At 41.9% G+C, this 20,544-nt stretch overlaps 1 protein-coding gene across 2 annotated transcripts in view; it reads left to right on the top strand.

The window, feature by feature from the left end:
• The window catches only part of epc1a (enhancer of polycomb homolog 1 (Drosophila) a), a 33,773-nt gene extending 13,579 nt beyond the window's left edge, over positions 1-20,194 (top strand). For both annotated transcript variants that reach the window (XM_034862100.1, XM_034862099.1), the window contains 13 exons: positions 961-1,117; positions 3,263-3,408; positions 3,832-4,038; positions 4,278-4,426; positions 6,750-6,903; positions 8,133-8,291; positions 8,524-8,613; positions 8,803-8,951; positions 10,124-10,545; positions 17,452-17,573; positions 17,892-18,033; positions 18,554-18,965; positions 19,792-20,194. In XM_034862100.1, the coding sequence (XP_034717991.1) occupies positions 1,018-1,117; positions 3,263-3,408; positions 3,832-4,038; positions 4,278-4,426; positions 6,750-6,903; positions 8,133-8,291; positions 8,524-8,613; positions 8,803-8,951; positions 10,124-10,545; positions 17,452-17,573; positions 17,892-18,033; positions 18,554-18,965; positions 19,792-19,864 (2,325 nt within the window). In that variant the 5' untranslated portion in view covers positions 961-1,017 and the 3' untranslated portion in view covers positions 19,865-20,194. The remainder of the gene's footprint in view (positions 1-960; positions 1,118-3,262; positions 3,409-3,831; positions 4,039-4,277; positions 4,427-6,749; positions 6,904-8,132; positions 8,292-8,523; positions 8,614-8,802; positions 8,952-10,123; positions 10,546-17,451; positions 17,574-17,891; positions 18,034-18,553; positions 18,966-19,791) is intronic.
• The last annotated feature ends 350 nt before the right edge of the window (positions 20,195-20,544 follow it).

The following is a 20,544-nucleotide window of genomic DNA, read 5'->3' as shown; positions in this document are numbered from 1 at the left end:
GCTCTCAATGTGAATGGAAAGGCTTTAATTTCCATTACATTACAGGGTTAGTGTTAGTTTAAATAAAACTGCAAGTGTAATGAGAGTTTGGTATTGTAATCTCTCCCAATGCGAGATGTGGTTTGTGACTCTGGTGTGCATATCCTCTACTACAAGTCACAGTTATTAACCTGCACAGGCCCGTGCTGTTAAATCCTGTACTTCAGTGATGGTGAGGTACAACAATTGTAATAAAAAAAAGCTATTAGTGGTTGAAAATATCTTTTTAAATGGAAAAGCATGTATTTTGAGACTAGAGAAGCAAAATGAGTAACCTTATGTAAGATTAAAAATGGCGACATTGGCAGTGGAACTACAAATGAATCCACCAGTAGCACTAGCTGGTTGTTTTCTGGTTGCTTGTCCTCTCTGGGTTCCTGTGTTCAGTTTTATCTCGAAACAAATTTAAAATGTGTTAAACTTTTTATGAAACAGCAGTGTTTTTCCATCACTCACTCTGACATCTCTCCATGTATAGTGCATGTATAGGTCCTGAGCATGTGTGTGTATTTCAGGCCTGTGTGTGAGTACTAACAAAAAAGTGTGTACACAGAGTCTAGTGCAGTAATTTCCCCATTGGGGACTAATAAACAAATTATTTTTTTATTATTTTTTTTTATTTTCTTTTCACCAACCAAATTTTATTTTACTCATTTTCATTCCCATTACACACAGTATACGTATTTGCGATGCATATCCATGTTAAGTGCTTACATGAAGTGCTATTTATGAAAAACCGTTCTGGTCTACTGGTTGATAAATCTAAGATTAACTTTGCCGTGCTAGTCTGAGCATGTCTTCTGGAAGAACGCGATCAGCATACAACTAAATCAAGAAGAGGGTTTCTGGAAAGAGAGTCTGCAGAGCTCTTCAAATTTCAGACAGTCTGTTGTAAACCGTGGTTTTGTTTCTCTCTTCCAGGAGCACCATCTCCAGCGGGCCATCTCGGCGCAGCAGGTATATGGCGAGAAGCACAACATGGTTATCCCCGTCCCCGAGGCAGAGCGCAACATCACGCACTACGAGTCCCTCTACCCCGGCGAGTTCAAGATGCCAAAGCAGCTTATTCACATACAGCGTGAGTAGCAGCCCGCTTGCAACAAGATTATCCTTTTTAGCTCTGTTAGTGGTCTGTGAGCATGTGGTGATGTTGTCACTGTTTGGATGCACCGGGTGTGTCCAATGCCTTCAGGGTTAATGAGGGTTTATGCGGCTGAAAGATGTGTGTATGCCTATTTAAGTTCGGATTTTTGGAGCAGTTGTTATTGTGGATGTGAGATCAGTGTAAGTGACTACCAGTGAAGCGGGCCCTATTTGTGTCAGATCACATGCAAGAACAAAATATTAGATTTGTCATATAGAGTCCCTATGCAAGGACTAAAACTTACCACCATATGTGAATAATAAAGCACACCACTGTAGCTGATTTCAAGTCGGAAAGGGGACATCTGTATGTTTGTCTTGACACACGTGGGTGTCATTGGGATTGTTGTCCCTTGAGGGTTTGCCAGCAGGTGTGGGATTTAATATGTTTCAAAGTGTTGGATTAGTCTCCATGGGTGATACAAATTAGGTGTCAGTGGGTTATTGGTGGAGATTGGAAGAAGAATTGCACTGACGGTGTGATCCATTCAAAATTGAATTTGGCATGTTTGTACAGTTTGTACAATTTACAGTTTGTTTTGTGGTTTTTACAATGTTTGTTACAATGTCAAAGTTCCCTCATCTGGAGAGAAGGCATTAAACCAACAGGCTGCTTTGTTTTGCTGTGTACTGCAGCCATTAGACGCACTGTTTTGAATTAGCAACATGCTATAGCAGATATGTTCACCATCATTTTGAAGCTCAGTTTTTCTGTTATTGAACAGTTTAAAATATGGGTCAGTGTGAGGGAATGCTGCATACCCTTCTAAAATGCTTTAGGCTTTGACAGTTAACGTGTTGATTCGAGTGGGGCTCTCATGGTGACAGTGCAGTAAACATGTTTTTTAGTCCAGTGGCCACAGAAGCTGATGGATTACAGCCACTCTCTGCACTTTACCAGACTAATATTTTATTAAATGTCCAGTCTATGGCTTAATATTCTGGCTAGACTGACTGCTGGTAGGCCAAACTATCTTAGCCACAGGCATATTATCTTTATTTCTTTAGAATCTACTGCTGCATGTAAACGACATTGCATTATAGAATCATGACATGACATTGTTCCACTCTGGTAGATCACATTTGCTCTTAAAACTTTTTTTTACTTTTTTTTATTTAACCCTCCAGTTATCCTCAAATTTACTAACATCTGTTATCTTTTCGGTCAATTTGACCCCAGCTTTTAAAACTCCAGAAAATGTTGGTAATTAAAACACTTTACCAAATTTTTATGTTGATAGCCTAAACTAACAACTGGGAAATGTCGACAGCCTAAACTGGAAAAAATGTTTGACTTGTGTACTGCTACCAAAATAAGCAACCCAATGGAGGTCCGTCACATCCACATCTTTCCAACGGTCCACAGACACACAACTTCCCTCTAAATTTGTCATCTTTTTCAACTGATGGTGTCATGAAAAGCTCAAATGCCGATTTTTATGTGTTGGACATGGCTGACAGCATATCTGGTGAGGCCTGGAATAATTTGAAAAATAAAGAGTTGGAATAAAAGGAAAAATGTGAAATTGCAACAACCTGCGTCTGAAAGTGACCTCAGTATCAGCCAAAACAATCTCAGCAAACTGGTGGAAAATGTTCATATTTTTGATGTTTTGTACAGCTAAAACCGCCTGGGGTCAAATTGACTCCAAGGAACACCAATGCGTACAATATGCATATCGGACATTGAAAAAATATCATCATGTCATCAATTTTATGTTTACCCAGTTGTCCCCCTTAAATTAGGAAAAGTCATTCAATAGGGAGCAAAACAAATGTCAAGCACTTCTTTTTAAAGAGATGTTAAACATTGAATTAACCCCAACAGTAACAGTAGGGTTAAGTTAGCTAGTCCATCTGACATCCAACACATGCTACAGTGTTGCTTATTCCCTGCTGAGAAATTAAATGTGTTTAATATCCTTCAATATGTTGTAATTGGTTAATAATTCATTGAGCAGCCTGCTCAAGTTTTGTTTTTGTTTTTCCCTAGAAGTGATGTCTCGTTCAGGCAGTTGTGTTCCTGCCTGTATCTTAGAATGAATGTCTGTTAAGTAACCAACTCTTTTCCATCTCACAGCTTTCAGTTTGGATACAGAGCAGCCTGACTATGACCTAGATTCAGAGGATGAGACGTTTGTGAATAAGCTGAAGAAGAAAATGGAAATTACCGCCCTGCAGTTTGAAGAAATGATAGATCGACTGGAGAAAGGCAGTGGACAGCAGGTATTTATTGGTTTGTGTGTGTGGTGGGGGGGAATCCTGGTTTGCATGGTATTTGCACACATCTCTGGCTTTATTTTTACACAAAGTAAATAAGCCTACTAAGCCAGAGTGGTTTGTGGTTGTGGTATTAGTTAAAGAAAACCTTGTGCATTTTATATTACAAGCTACTACATTAAGTTATTGTCATCTCTGACTAATAATTAGGCTACTTAAATTCATACATCTATTTAACTTAGAGGTCTGAGTTTATGACATGTGCCTGAGACTCCACCACACTGCTGAAAGCCAAAAAGCAATGTTTTGTAGTGTTTATGGCTGTTATGAAATGACTGCTGTGTGTTTAAGACACCTGGTTTCTCTGAGTACATGAGTACTTCCCCCCCCTGAGCGTAGCACTGATGTCTCCCCTGTATTGCTCCGCAGCTCGTCAGTCTCCAGGAGGCCAAACTGTTGCTAAAGGAGGATGATGAACTGATCAAGGAGGTTTTTGACTACTGGAGCCGCAAAAGGAAAACCTGCAAGGGTGGCTCCCTCATTCCCAATGTCAAGCAAGAGAAGAGGGATGGCTCTAGCACCAGTGACCCTTACGTGGCCTTCCGCCGACGAACTGAGAAGATGCAGACCAGAAAGGTAGGAATCTGTGGTCAGCAGAATAAGGCAGATGGCAAGGCAAATGGAAGCATATGTGTTGTACCGGTTTCATGCAAGTTGTTAGCGCTCGGTGGCCTAGTAGTTAGAAAATTGTCCTTGATCTTAAATGCCAATGCTGTGGTTTTTACCCCTTGTAGAACAATTGGCTGCCAAAGAGCAATGCCTCTGATCTCAGATGATTCTTGTGGGTTTCTGAATTATCACTGTTCCATTTTAAGAACCGAAAAAACGACGAGGCATCATACGAGAAGATGCTGAAACTGCGCAGGGACCTGAGCCGAGCTGTCACCATCCTGGAGATGATCAAGAGACGGGAAAAGAGCAAGAGAGAACTGCTGCACCTCACACTGGAGATTGTGGAGAAGAGGTAAGTCAGGTTGGCCTGTAGAGAGTTTGCCAGTGGTTATTTGGGTTGTCTGCGCAGCATTAACCACCTCGTTAGGCAAGTAGCCTCTATTAGGAGGCTTGTTCACGGGAGTATGATAAAGGCATGCTTCGCTTGGCTGATTAGAGGGCACATTTTCATTTACAGATACATTTGCTCAATATTATCGTGTCATGCAGCTGTGCTCTCATTTCCCCCAGCAGTGTTTTGGGAATGGTTTCGGATAAGCATTTAAAACATATCGGAGCTCCTGAAAGTCGAGAAGGTGACTGTGTCAAGACCTTTTCTACGTGTTATGTTTCAGATGGCTTATCTAGTTAACCTTCATGTCCGATTAGGTTTTTGTTTACTCGCCAAGTTGAAATCCCAAGTAGAGTCAATTAGGACACTTGTCTGCAAGATTGAAAGTGTGAAGGAGTCAACCACATATTTTCTGTTATTTAGGCTTCGCAGCTTGTGTTAATTGGGGGCACCGTTATGTACACTGTCTTGCATGCATTATCAATTTAGAGTTCATCCTGTTTTCTTCAGTAGTGTCAGGAGCAAATTAGCTTTTTGACTTCTCTGTGGCTGCGGCATTCTTTTTCCCAGTATGTTAGGGAGTACACTAGACTACATGTTTGCACTGTTTTGTGTTTTTAATTTATTTATATTCTTTTTCAAGCCCAACTTTGAATTGTTTTTTTGTTTCCCCAGCAGCGCCTTTGTTATCCATATAAACATGACATGTGAATGGAATGGTATTTTCTCTGAAAGTAGCTGTCAGTGTGAGCTTAAATTGGACCCTTCTCCTTGAAGTGCTTTTGATTTGTAGTGACATTTCAATTTCCTCTCGTTATCCCGGCCTGGTTTCTGCCGGCGCATCACTGCCAGTGTTCACTCCCAGATTGGACCACTCTATTCTCAATAGATAGCTTCTCCGGCCCTCTTCATGATATTATTCCCGTGAGAAGCAACCCAGGTGTACTGCATGATGTGCATTGTCCAATAGTAGTGTGGGTTGGGCTCTTCTGTGCACGGAAGTTGAGGTTCTTTTTTTCCCTTTTTATTAGATAGTGACAATGGATAGACTGGAAAGGTGGGAGAGAGATGGGGGATGACACGCAGCAAAGGGCCAAAGGTTGGACTTGAACCAGGGCCGCTGCAAAGGACTCACTCTTACTGGGTTATTGGGTTACTGGGCTGACCCTGAAGTTGAGGTTCTTTTCATTTTTTGGTCACGGCTGTATGGTGTTGACAGTTATGCATTAAATAGCAATCATGTTGGGGCGCCTGGTTAGCTTGCCCGGTTGAGTGTGCGCCCTGTGTACAGAGGCTCAGTCCTGGTTGTAGCGGATGTGGTTTAAACCTGCAGTCCTGTGCTTCATGTCATTTCCCTTTTCACTTCCATTTTCTTGTATTCTTATATAAAAAGGCAATAAAAGCCAACAAAAAATCTTCAAGAAATTTAAGTAGCAGTCATGTTGCTGTATAATGCAGTATAAATTAAAGACAAGTTTGTCCATATTTCATATTGGCAGTTAATGTCAGTGTCAAACCAGCATGTTGGTTGGGCCTCTTTTTTAGGTGTTGCTTCATGTAAGCTGTACTGATGCTATAAGGACCTGTTGCTTTGAATTCATAAATAACTAAAGTGGATTAATTTAACCATGAAACAGTGAGTCCCATGCTTAGGTTCTACTTGGGCGCCCTGCCCAGGTAGCTCAAATAGAGAAAATCCGAATGCCATTTCTTTTTGCGTAAAGCACAGAGACCAGCGGCCTCCCACTCTGTGAAAAAGCAAGAAGTAGCAGAGAAGAAGAGCGAGGCTGCCTGGCATGACAAAGGGCGACGTTAAATTTATCTGCTCTAATCATTGACATGAATGTCGTTTATCTCTAAATCCAAACCACCGTCTGCCAGTAACACTCAGCTGTTAAGAACACTCTTTCCACAAAGCTGTTATTTATTTATTTTTTATTTACTTTAGCTTTAACAAACTAATCTTTTGTGTTATTCCACTCTCCAGCAAAATGTTTTATATTCCAGTATGGTTTCACTCTTTTATATGTTAATAGTTATTTCTTTCTAAATTATAATATTTAGTCTTCTTTTCTTTTTTGGTAGTTCCTTAACTTTTTTTGACTGGTTTATTACTGAATCCGGCCATCACACGCCGTGCCGTCACATCCTGTGCCACCCACTGCCACAAGTTAATTCTCCGCCTGTGGGAAACACTTTTAACACAATCCCTAAATCCCTTCTGCAGTTGATTTGTAAATGTATCTGCGCGCCAACTCCCCTAACCCTTTTCTTTTTCCTCCAGGAATCTGACGCCTGACTTCGGCAGTGAGGTAATGGCTGAGGCACTTGCACAGCGAGCTCTGGTGAAGCCTGTCTACACCATCCCCATCATTCCCCCATCCAGCAGTAATCAGTACAGACATCAGGACCACTTGGATATAAAGGACTACAAAAAAGTAAGACCCTACATTCACAACACGCTGGCTTCCTCCCAGTGATGTCAAAATGCAAAGTGATTTCCAGAGAAAATGTTATTGCTTCACATTTGTCCTTCACTTGAGTAAATTCCCACATTAATGGTGGCTGAAGTGAGCTGTAGAGTGCAGTGTAATGTTCTGCACATGGAAGAGGGACTCACATGAGATCTTGACATTTTCATTGTTGAAAATGTAAATTAACATACCAACTAGGTAGGATTTATTGCAAGTCATTGCCACGTAACAGATTTTTGATAAGGAAACCAATGTTACCGTGAACCTCCCTATATACTACTGTACTAAGTTTTCTTGATAACGTTTAATTCCTCTGAAAATCCTCTTAAGGAAAGTTGTTCGACTTTTTCCATAAACCAAATTTAATTACCATCATAAATGTATAAAAACAACTTCTTCTTTTTTTTGTTAGAGGCTTTTAGGGGCCCAGTGGTACACTGAAGAGTTGTCATTGAGGCGATAGGGTGCATACTTTATCTGCTGACTCCTTCAAACTCAAAAGATTTAATGTAAAGCTAAATTGCCATATGCTTAGACAACATAGCACTTCATTACACGGCACTGCTGTGAACTTGGTGTCACCGCTTGTCATTATAACTTCATTAGCTCCAGTGTCCAAAAATCCTGCCCCCGCCCTGCAGGGAGGCATCTACTTCCTTTTTTTTTCCCTGCTCTTTTTTTTCTTCTACCAGCTGGTTGACTGTTCCCTTTTGTTTACACTCGCTTCTTTTTGGTTTAACCGTGCCCCCTCTTTTATGACTCTAACCCTCATTTCTTCTGTTGGTTTGACCCAACAGTTCTTCACTGTAAAGTCCCTGCCTCTCTGTTTGCTTTGTCCCCTACGCTTGAGGACTAAATGGGATCTGACTAATCCTAGTAGAGTTGGAGTCTGTTCAGACAAGGAGGGGCCGTCCCAGTGGGGAAGTTGGGGTGAACGATGGCACGGGGTGGATTAAGGAGGGGAGGGGCAGCCATCTGGATACGCAGCGGCATCTGGCACATGCTGCCATCTGCATATCAATGTCTCTTTTACTCACTGTTGTTTCTACACACGCTCTTTGCCCATGCACAGGCCACTAACATGAGGCTACCACAACAGTATTTATTTGCATCTTGAAAACTCTTTCTAATTATGCAGACTCTAGTTAAAAAAACAAAACATTTATTGTGGTTTTCCCCTCCCCTGCTCGCAGCCGGAGAAAACCGAGGCAGTACGAACCAAAAGGAAATATGAAAAGAAACCCAAGATCCCTCCTCTGTCAGCGCCTCAACATTCAGGGCCGTCGGTGTTCAATCCCAAGGACCTCAACCAGTACGATTTCCCCAGTTCAGATGAAGAGCCCTTCTCACAGGTAACGTGGTTTCATTTCAGATGAGTTTGATATTATTGTAATGGGGTTCAGTACAATTTTTATATGGATACTAATATAAAAAACTGAACAAACAAGAAAGAGGGTGTAAGCTGTAATCACTAAGCCAAAATCGACTGCTTGGCTAATAATATGGCAATTTGTGTCAGGTGTGATAAGAATGTGGTTTCAAGTCCTACGTTCTTCATTTACGGAAGTTGTCGTCATTATATAGATCCATTCAGGTTCCTCAGAGGCAGAAGAGGAGAATGACCCAGATGGCTGCTATGCGTTCAGGAGGAAGGCCGGCTGTCAGTACTACGCTGTGAGTGCCCCCACCACCGCTTCTATTTATAGTGCCAACAGCCGGCTGGCCAGTCTGACTGCCCTGGCTGTTAGGCTTCTGCACTCTGCTGGACACAACAATGCAATAACAAAGACTTGCCTTTTTTTCCTCCAATATCTTTCTTTGCTCTCAATTTTAATATGCAACGTCTTCTGTATCTTCCTTCAGTCCCATCCAGACCAGAATTGCAACTGGCCCTGGGTAAGCCCGTCAGAGGGTGGGCTTGGCAACCCACGCTTCCGCTTCTGTCTGACCTCGCTAAACATGCCGCCACGCTGCATAGGTTTGGCACGGCGCCGTTCGGGCAGAGGAGGCAGGTGAGTTCAGTCTGACTGTTTGGTTTCCAAGTCTGGGAAATTTGGCTAAATCAAACATTTTGATGTATGCGTGACTTCATGTTTTGTAAAGCTTTTAATCCACAATTTCATTTTATGACATTTGTGATGTAAAGAATTAAAGAGGTGTGAAGAAGTGTGATGTGATCAGCATGTTGCCTGGATACTTTATGCATTCATCATATTCATGAAAATCTTCAGTTAGGAAAATTAATTCTGAGAACATGTCAAAACTTAAAATGAAATGTGCGTGGGAATGCTGCCAGAGGAAATTCAGCCAAGTGTTGGCTGTGGTTGCTGAGGTTGTTTACCATACCAGCTCTTTGGCAGGTTACCAGCGATCTTTTGGCGGGCACATTCTATTGTAAATATTAAAATGATGAACGTGACATTCCCATTTTGGGATTCACCTGCCACTGTGGTCTGCAGACAACTCGGGGAAACTGAGCTTCCTCTGAGTTTCTGTCTACAATTGATCTTATTGCCTGCTCAAGGGAGACTGAAGGGCCGGTTGAGTTATGTCGTCTTCGATACAATGTTACTCATGATAGCAATCCTTAGTAATGTTAGAAAACGTTGAGCTTAGCGGGCTTGTTTAGCCAGACCAGCAAAGTGCCTATAAGGACTGTAATGTTGGACAGCCTGTTTGTTTTTCTTTTCAAAACGCTCTCAAGTTAAATATCTCCTTGTGGATTTCCATCAAATTTAGTGTATCCCTATAACAATGTCACTGTATAGATGTAATTAAGCAACATGGCCTTTGCTCTGGTACCAGCCTCAGACCAAACAAAAAAGGTTTTGTACCCCATGAGTGTTAATGCTGTAGAATAGCAACGTTGTCTCTTTATCAGGATTTTAAGCATTAGTTACATGGCAGAACAGCATGTTTTGCTCAAAGTTGTTTTCATTCATTTTATTTTTGCTATACGAAGCTAGATTTTGTACCAGCCAACTGGGCATGGTAAATACTGAATGATATGCAAGGAATAGCCATTCTTGTGAAATACACCAGTCACAACCAAAGAATGTTGATGTTGTAATGATAATGACTTCAACGTGTTTTTGGTGTCATCTGACCTGAAATGACTCAGTTGTCGTTTTTTTTGGGTTCACTGATGGGAATTCAATTCTAATGAGTTTTGGTTTTGTTTCAGAATCTTGTTGGACAGAGCGTATACAGATCTAGACAGCATCTGTCAGAGCCTGGACTCTGACCCGGAGCCCAAACCGCTCACATCACCACTTCCAAGTACTCCGCTCCGCAACTCCAACGCCAGTACCTCAGAAACCAATACCTCGGACCCAACCAGCTCCTCCCACCATCCCTCCTCTTCATCACTCCTGTCGTCGTCATCGCCAACACCTATGGACCTCAGCCAGATTCTTTTGAACATTAAGTCTTGCCGCTGGAGGCACTTCAGACCACGGACGCTATCCCATCACCCCTTGGGTGGAGGAGACTTGTCTCGCAGAGGATTTAGGGATTATAGCCGTACAGTGTCGGGACTAAACCGGACCCTGTCTGGAGGGGCCAGCTCCAAAAACCGCATTGGCCTGGCCCCCGCCCCTGTCAATGGTGAGTCAGTTGTTTCCTCTGCCATGCTGCTTACGGTTTTCTTGTGCCTCTTTGGAGTTGTATGTCTTAGAATTGTATAGCTAAATATTTTTATTGGTCCAAACACTGAGTGGAGCAGTTGATTTAATTGCTTTGTTGCGTTGTGAGCAAAGTTGGCTCGACGTCACACTAGTCCGATGAGCTAGTCTGTTTTTTGGGAGTGAATTCAGGGAAGCCTGATCACCCTTTGTGCACGCATTGCTGTAATTAAAGTAAGCGAATTACGTCAGAGCCAGAACTACAGTTTGCTTTTAACAGATGTTTAACATCAGTCTCTTTGATCCAAGGGATGCCTCCGTGCGGTCCAACACACTTTAGGCCAGTTTGACTGTATTGTGTCATTATTTATTGTTTAGGTTGTTCTATGGATTAGCTTGTTCCTGATTAGCAACAATGTGAACAATAGCCTGGAATAGCCTAGTGTAGAAATTCAATATGCCTATTTGAGTTTTCTTGCAAACCAACAAAAAATGTATGAGGCAGAGGCACAATACAATACGTTGACCATAATAATACTGTTTACATCTCGGATTGAGTATTTCTTAAGCACCATTAAATTAAAATGTGACTGGGAACTAAAATGAGACAGCAAATTGTAATTTTCTGTATTTATTATTATTTTTCAGTAGTTTTGCTTTACAAAGCATTCCAGAATGGGAGAAAGTCAGATTGTACAGAGCTAGCGGTCTTACCCTGCAGAGTTCTGAGGAGCAGTTAACCACAGTCCTCATCAGCGATCAGTAATGCATCCGGTGGAATTTCCAGCAGCACCAGAGCCATCCCGGAAGTGCAATGTCTTAGATATAGACTAATTTCTTCTCTTACAAAGTCTCCATGTCCATCCCGGGAGGGTGTCGTAGCTTGCCAGCCCTTAGCAACGATGTCATACGCTCATTTGCATATTTGTGGCATCATTACGCAATAGTTTGCATAAAGCTTAGTGGTTGTCCGCAAGGTAAATAAAAAAAAAAAACTTAAATCTTAGCGTTAAAGTAAATAAATAATAAAATAACGCAATGGGTGGCGCCAGGTGTTGATTGTGTGGTGCACCCCCACAAATTAGTCTGCGGGAAACACTGAGGTGTGTAGGTGAAGACCATGGGTCGACAATGCAGAACAAAAGAATCCCACACGCTGTCCTCTAAAGACTAAGTAAAGAGCACAGTGTGTGGGAGTCTTAATATGTCCAGTATATGTTACCAATTTGTTTCTCACATATATTTCTTTTGCTGTAAACCTATTGTACCTTGCAGGAGCGGCTGCGCAAAGAAGGCCTTAGTAATGTGATTGTATACCACTTGTGGCCTGCTGAAGGTATCCAGTTTTGAAATAAATATGTAGAAGAGAACTTCTCTCAGGCCTAATCTCAGAACATTCTAATGTAGGAATTCAGTATTTTTTGCCCATTCCTCCCTTAGTTGGAGCAGGTGTAGACCAGCTGCCAGGGAAGGCTGGAACTCTCCTCAGCCTGCACTTTATAGATTACTCCTGGACAGGAGGTTCTGATTAGGGCTGGGTATTATATAGGGGTGGGAATCACCAGAGGACTCATGATACAATATAATTGTGATTTTAAAAATATTTTTATATTCTGCGATAACTTTATTTATATAATCATTTATATATAAATAATGTTCCCAAAAGGAAACTTTGTCAATATCTGTTTAATCTAAACAGAAACATTTCTCTGTTTTGTTCATCTCACTTTAACTGTATTGCTGCAAAATGGTATTGTCAATCAGGCAAAATGACCAACACATATATAATAACAGATCAATACTTGGCTTCAGTCTATCGATAAAGTATTGTCACCGAACATATCGCAATACAATACTGTATCGGGTTTTTCACCCATCCCTAGTTTATCTTTATTTTGTTACAGACATGTTGACATGCCACTGTAGTAAAACAGGTGTATATGATAACATTTATAAGAGCTGGTTTTCATTTAGCTTGCTTCAGTTTCAGGGTTCTGATATTATGCATGCTGGCTTACAGCTAGGCTAGCTGGGACACTTGGAGGTAAACAAACTATCAAAAATGTTTTAAGTAACAGCTGTGCTTTTCCTGTTATGACAAGTCAAAATGTCCGCTGTGAAAACAGCCCAAAAGATACCCGAGTATGTGCTCCAATAGCAAGACAGAATTTTTTCAATGCCCTATTTTGAGTGTTTTAAACATGTTTTGTTTGAGGTTTTAATATCCAGCGCTGGTTCTGATATAATTTTCAAATCTCCTATTGTGCAGATGAGCACATTTAGTTATGTCACATTTATATTTCTATATGCGTTTGGGTCTTTTGTCCGCACAGAAATTGCATGTTAGGTCTCTGAAAACGGATCTTATGAAAACCTCCTTCCAGTGTAAAGCTTTCAGTGGAGATGGGGAAAATAGATTTTGGCTTGTTACCTCAAGTTGTCAGAGCCATTATCGTCTTTATCACAAGTGAGGTGACATTTCCTGCAAGGGTGAGCGTGGCCACACTAGTGCTGGTCCTAACCCTTGTCTGCTTCATCTTTACACACAGATGTACAGTTACTCTTCTACTATAGTGAGGAACTTAGGCACCCGAATACACTATGGAGTGGTCAATTTGCAAAAGTAGTCAGGTAGTCTCTGGGGAATGGCTGTTTTTCTGACTTGTGATTGGCCAATCATTGCTTTGGCTTTCTCTTGACAGCGCTTCAGTAGTTTTTGTGTTTTCATTTGGACAGAGATTCTTTCACAAAGTGCTTGTGAGGACAGGATTTTATTTGAGAACACTTGAAACTTTTTCTTTTACCTAAGCATTTCTGATACGGTTAAATACTGTCTTCATATAAAATGTGACTCTTTCTGTGACACAATGTGTTTCCTGGCAACACACTTTTATGACACACTCTGATCACACCACAGGTGGAATACCTTGAAGTTTGTACTTTGTACCATTTTGTAAATTTGTGCAAGAGCTGTACAATCAAGCCTCAGGAGTAAACCGTTGTGGGTTTGTGGCTTTGTTTGATAATCCTACAAACTGGACGTTCTAACTGGTTTAATTTTCTTTTCCTTGAATCTTGTAGCAACACGGCAAAATCAACTAGACCCTTGTGGTGTTGTGCGTTGTACCATAATTCTTTCTGTCTATGAGCCCACTGAGGCATTGCTTTTGTATATGAACCGAAAGTGTCTTACAAACCCTAATTCCAATGAAGTTGGGATGTTGTGTAAAACATAAATACAGTATACAATCATTTGCATATCTGTTTTAACCTATATTCAATTGAATACACTACAAAGGCAAGCTCTTAATGTTCCAACTGATGAGGGTTATTTATTGATTGATTTATTTAATTTTGAATTTGATGCCTGCAAAACATTTAACAAAAGTTGGGATAGGTGCATGTTTACCACTGTTACATCACCTCTCCTTTTAACAACACCCAACAGGCGTTTAGGAACTGGGGACACTGACTTTTGAAGCGTTGTCGGTGGATTTCTTTACCATTCTTGCTTGATGGAAGACTTCAGTTGCTCATCAGTAAGGGGGCTCTGTTGTCGTATTTTGCACTTCATAAGGCACCAAACATTTTAAATGGGTAACGGTCTAGTCTGCGGGCAGGCCAGTCTAGTACCCGCGCTCTTTTACTACAAAGCCACGCTGTTGTAACACGTGCAGAATGTGGCTTGGCGTTGTATTGCTGAAATAAGCAGGGACATCCCTGAAAAATACTTTGCTTGGATGGCGGCGTATGTTGCTCCAAAACCTACATGTACCTTTAGCATTAATGGTGCCTTTACAGATATGCAAGGTACCAATGCCATGGGCACTAACCCACCCCCATACCATTAGGGTTGGGCACTTAAACATCGGTGCCTCATCTTGTTGGCATTGAAATGCCTGCGCTTCTTTGTGGTGCACCAAAACAGATGTCACAGGCACCTGAAGCATCTCTGCACCTGACGCTAGTTAAGACTACGCTTGACACCAGGTAAAGCTAGCCTACTGTTAGCTAGTTGCTGGCTTAAACACGGTTAAAATGCTAACAGCTAAAATTACGTGTAACTGTATTTAACAGTAAGTGTGACTGTATTTCACTGTAGAGGTTTCCAAACCGGAAAGTAACAATGTGCAGTTGCGATCACTTGAAACTGTTAGCCTCATGATGCATTCAATCTTATTGTAAAATACCCTTTTCCCATCTGGTGGTTGTTTTTGTGTTTTAACAGCACTTTACTTGTGCAATAAGTTATTACATTATTAATAAATCATTTAATTTCACCATATGGACTAAGCAATAAACAAGTTGTTCTTTAATGTCGCAAACTGTCGTGTTCCCACTTTTTTTGAAAAGTATCGGTTCAGGCAGCATTCAGGCATACTTTTAAAACTATTGCGTTAGCACTGGTATCTGGGGAAGTAAAAACCGGTACCCAACCTACATACATCAGATGCTGGCCTTTGAACTTCGCGCTGATACAAATCTGGATGGTTCTTTCCTCTTTGGAATGGAGGACATGACGTCCTAAACTGGTTGACACCAGACCCTCCTCAGTTGTAACTGAGAGTAGGTCTAGGGAAGGTTCATTCACAGCTCATTTACAAAAGGCCATCACTAATAGACGTTGCTCAAATGCCTGCAGCATTGAATGTAAACAAAAAGCTGCTTTGCTGTTGCTGTGTTATCGTCATTGTGTTAAGCCCGTTTCAGTGGTTGTGATTGATGTCTCCGTTTGGAAAAATCTCCATTTGGACTTGCAGAGCCAATCTCAAATTTGCCCGAAGTTTGTCAGGGTTTTCCCAGGCTAATTACGTCCTTGATTTCCAAAAACAATTTGAAATGTGGACTCTTCAGACCACTGCACACTTTTCCACTTTGTGTCAGTCCATCTGAGATGGGCCCGGGTCCAGAGAATTCAGCAACATTTGCATGGTCAAGTTTTAACTTGCCCTTGTAGATGTAGCTACAAATTGTGTTAACTGACATTGGTTATTAGAAGGGTTCCTGAGCCCACGTGTAATATTATGTACATCATGATGTTTGTTTTAATGCAGTGCTGTCAGAGGGATCGAAGGTCATAGGCATTTAGTGTTGATTTTCGGCCTTACCGACGTGCAGAGATTTCTCCAGATTCTCTGAATCTTTTGGTGATATTGTGGATTAAACCTGCACAATTAATCGTTAGAAAATCACAATCTCGATTCACCCTGTTAACAATTTAATTTTTATATAACTATATATGATTTTTTTTTTAATTACTTAGATTCTCTTAATTTTACAAGCCGACTGCAAAACCAACTCTACTACTCTCTTGTGCACGTTTTAAACAGACTGTATAAAGGTTTTAAATATAAAATACATAGGTTTTAAAGGGCTCCCTTCTCTTCATTGAAGCCTCTGTTTACAGGCTCGTGGTGATGCGCAATATGCTATAGGTGCTCCGGCTGAATGATATTGTGTTTTAGCATAGACATTGCGATTTGCACGTCCGCAATAGTCACATCGCAGGACGTTACGATGTTGACATACTCTTTTTTTTTTTTTTTACTGCTAGATAGAAATGTAAACTTTCACCGTTCTCCTTTTACATGATTATTACCTTCCGACCCTTCCCCTTTGAGACAGGAAGCCATGTGGGCAACGTGTGTAAATGACGTTAGTCCGACGGGTGTTATGGGAAGTGGGGCTCTCCGTGTGGAGAAAAGTACCGTAGACAGCAGCTGCCGCTGATACAGTGATGGCATAGTTTTGATGAGTAGTCACTGAAGCTACAGTAGTCTGTGTTTTATGTTCTCTGCAAATAAAAACTAAATCACCTGATTAATTCAACATAATCACAACAACAACAATTTTTTTCCAAAGTGTGCAGGCCTATAATGGACTGTAGATGATGAAATCCCTAAATTCTTTGCAGCTGTACCCTGAGAAACATTGTTCTTAAACTGTTGGACTACTTGCTCACGCAGTTGTTCACAAAGTCGTGAGCCTCGCCCTGTCCTTGCTTGTGAACGACCAAGCCTTTTGGGGATGCTTCCTTTATCACCTGTGGAATGTCCCTGTGTTGTTGTTTTTTGTAGCATTCCTTACCTTTCCCAGTCTTTTGTTGCCATGTCTTAGCTTTTTTTGGAACGTGTTGCAGGCATCAAATTTAGAAGGAGAGCATATTTGCACACACAAACAATTAATCAGTTTCATGTTTACCAGTCTGAACAATAAATATCTAGTATTTTTAGTATATTGAATATAGATTGAAATGGATTTTCAAATCAGTGTATTTTGTTTTTATTTGTTTTACACAACGTCCCAACTTCATTGGAATTGGGGTTTGTACATCATTGAATGGAGTGTTGTCCTGTCTCAAAGTTCCAATGACATGATGCTCTTTGGATTCTTTTAGATAGACCTTAGTGGTCCCCTAATACCATATCTGAAGTTTCTTTTAGATAGACCTTAGTGGTCCGCTAATACCATATGTCTCTTATATCTGAAGTCTCTTTCCCAAAATTCTGCCTTGATGCAGAATTACAGCCAAAAGAGCCAGTCTCACAATGAGCTTTCCTTAGGACGTGCCATTTCTGAGTCTGTAGCTTTTGAGGAGGAAGGGGTTTGGCCTTGACCAACTGTCACTTTGCTTGTTTGAAAGCCATGATGTCACTCTCTCATGTGTGGACCAAATGCTCTGGGCGGGCAAAGCGGAGAAAGGGGAGGCAACTTTGCCCCTTCTGACCTCATAAGGAACACGATTCCAGATCGGCCCATCTGGGCTTTCATTTTCTTAAAGGCAGAGCAGGATAGGTCTCAGTTAAATGCCAAGTGAACCAACTGAACCACATAGTAAACAATGTCCACATTCTGGTTTTGACTGGTGCATCTCGTCCTTCCTGTCCAGTGTTCACGGCAGAGCAGTACCAGCAGCACCAGGAGCAGCTGGCCTACATGCAGAAACAGCAGCTGGAGCAGAGCAAACAGCAACAACAAGCCAACAACTCTGCAGCAACTAGCAACCCACAGGTCAGTAGGGATGGACCCACACCTGGGCCTGTAGTCAAACTTCTTGAATGCCAAAAAGCAGATCGATATGCATGAATGACCAAATGGAGGTGAATGGGAGCTCGGTTAAACTGAATCAGCCGGTGAAGGTCAGTTCCCCCATCCTTGGGAAATGGGACACATCCTCATTCCCAAGAGCAGAATTAATGCCACGGGCTCAGTTTCTGTCTGGCAGCAGAAGTGCAGACTCGCTGGTTTCAGCAGTTACAGATGCATTTTATCAGAGCTCTTTAAGTCTTTGGCACAGGCCCACATGTTTTCAATCTGGTTTCCATCTAGGCTCTCGTGTCCAAGACGTTGGACCAGGCCAGCGCCCAGTTTGCTGCTTCGGCCCTTGTCACCACGGACCAGCTGCTGGCCTTCAAGTCCAAAGAGGAGCTGGTGCTGGCAGGTGGAGTCAACGGGGTCCTGACAGGTGCAGGTGAGTTTCTCTTATTTTACTAATTTAAACCAAAAAGCTTTAACAGATGACAGGAAGTTCTTTGTCTGTCTAGTTTTGTACTACGGGGCCCCACTCCCTGTGGGGTTACCAGCTGATTATAATTTCGTACTAACCTTTATTCTTACTTTTAGATCTTGTAAAATACTGCATTCTTTTGCCTCTTGAGGTTTCTAAAAATCCTTTAAATTAAACAGTGTGAAATCAACAGGTTTCAATACATCACGTTATCACCATTAAGTGTTGTAGAAACGCCCTTAGACTGACCGCGTCAACAACGGTGCAATGTTTTATACTTACTTATCATACGCAATGATAGGATTTATTGCATGGCTGTTGTATTAGATTGTGCAAGGGTGCCTCATTAAATGTGATGTTGATATTGAATATGCCAAAATCTTGAAGTCTAGCCAAAGAAAGTGTTTATAGGAACATTCAGATTCCTGAGGTAATCTCTCTCTCTGTCTCTCCCTCTCTCTCTCTGTGTCTCTGTGTTCTTCAGGTGTTTTGAAAGGCTTGCACCTCTCCAGCACCACCGCAGCCCTCCACCCGTCCAACCAGTTGACGCACACTACCACCTCCATGGCCCCAACTTTCCTCCAGCCCTCTTCCAACTCGGCTACCCATTCACCCGCCAACGCCGTCCCCACCTCCCTCGCCTCCACCCCCAGCGCCCACGCAGTAGCAGCGCTGGGGATCCTGGGATGCAACGCCGCCAACGCCACCCCTGCCACCACTCAGGTCCTCATCGGGAACAACATCTGTCTGAGCGTGCCGTCGGCCGGCAGCCTGGCCGGGCGCCACATTCCCCGGACCCTCGGCAACGTGCCACCCTCTGCCTTAAAGCTGTCCGCCACCACCAACCTGCAGATGCCCAAAGTCTCTGGAGCAACGTCCATGGACATGGGCTCAAGGTGGGCCTTTGTTCACCAGTTAGGCATCTTTTTAGTCAGGCGTTTGTTTTTACCACATGGTTGACTGTATGTACAAAACAGTAACTGTCCTATGTACTGTATTTTATGCTTTTGTGTTTGTCAATGATTTACTGTGATTTATTGTGCTAATTATGATTGTCAATTTGTTATGTACTTATTTATTTGGCCTGTGAAGCACTCTCTGACTCGGCCTCTGATAAGTGCTACACAATTAAACGTTACTCACTTGCTAGAATCAACAGCCACAGGCTGTAATTAGTTCAAACTACAACCGGAGCGGCACATATATAAAGCCTGCACGCAAAAGAGGAGAAGAGCAGTTCCCCACGGCAGTGTCTCAAACAATGCCTCCATGTTCCAGGCATAACAAATAATTCACATCTTATGCATAAAAAACAGGATATATGTTTATTTGAATATGCAGAAGAAGGGAACATGTCGCTCTTGTTGTAGCAGTGGAAGTATGTACATATTATATTTGTTTCTGGATAAGCAAGAGTAACGCCCTCGCAGCGACATCCAGTTCAGTTGGACCTGGCATCTAAGTATTGCCCATGCAGCGTCTGCCAGCTACTGAGACAGAAATCATAAATCAGCCTGAAAGAAGAGCTGAGCTGTTACGTCAGAGCTCTTCAGTATTCACACACACACACACACACACACACACACACACACACACACACACACACAAAGAGAAGAGATACGTTGAATTAAATCTAGTACAGTTAAAGATGCTATTTTGACAAAGTCACAACAGCACACACGAGATGAAATGCGTTAACCTCCGCCTCCCTCTCCTCCACAGGGATAATCACGACGAAGACAAGCCAGCACTGAACAGTATAGCAGACAACACAGTGGCCATGGAGGTGACGTAGTAGCGGTGCAGTGAAGAGTCCACTCTTTAGGTGCTGTGCATCGTAGCATCGGGAATGCAAAAAGGGACAGCAGGACTCCGATGCAGACGGACAGAAGGACGGGGGGCTGCGGCCGCCCGCTTGCAGTTCTCATCTCTCATACTTTTTAAACCCTTTTATGTCTTTGTTATTTTTTTGTTACTGTTAAAAGTAAAAGATCTGTAAATTATGAATATGGCAAAAATTAGTATCTGTACAGTAACAACATATTTGTAATATCCCCTTGTATATATTACTTGAATACAGAACTGTCCATTTGTGATGTTTTGCACTTGGAGTCAAACTTAAAAGGAAAAAAAGTAAACCAAGTAACTTGAGTGTGAGAGATGTGGGAGTTGTATAGAGAAGAGTTTTATCACATCATGTGCATGGTGCGGAGCCTGCTGTTTTTATCTATTTATTGTGCTGTGTTTACAGGATATCTTTTGTTTAGCTTTTGGAATATATTTTGTTTTTGTTTTGTTCTTTTATTTGTACACTGTACCTTTGTTGATTCCTGTGCTGTTGTAAATGTTAGGTAGCTACGGACTCCTGGGTATTTTTGTATATTGTGAACACAAAGCAGGTTTCTCTCTTCCCCCCCCCCCCCCCCCCCCCCCCCCCCCATCGTTTATTTTGGGTCCTTGTGCTTCTCTCTGTGG

This window comes from Etheostoma cragini, chromosome 22 (genome assembly GCF_013103735.1).
Source record: "Etheostoma cragini isolate CJK2018 chromosome 22, CSU_Ecrag_1.0, whole genome shotgun sequence".
Taxonomy (NCBI): domain Eukaryota; kingdom Metazoa; phylum Chordata; class Actinopteri; order Perciformes; family Percidae; genus Etheostoma; species Etheostoma cragini.
This window is presented reverse-complemented; position numbering and strand designations above follow the sequence as displayed.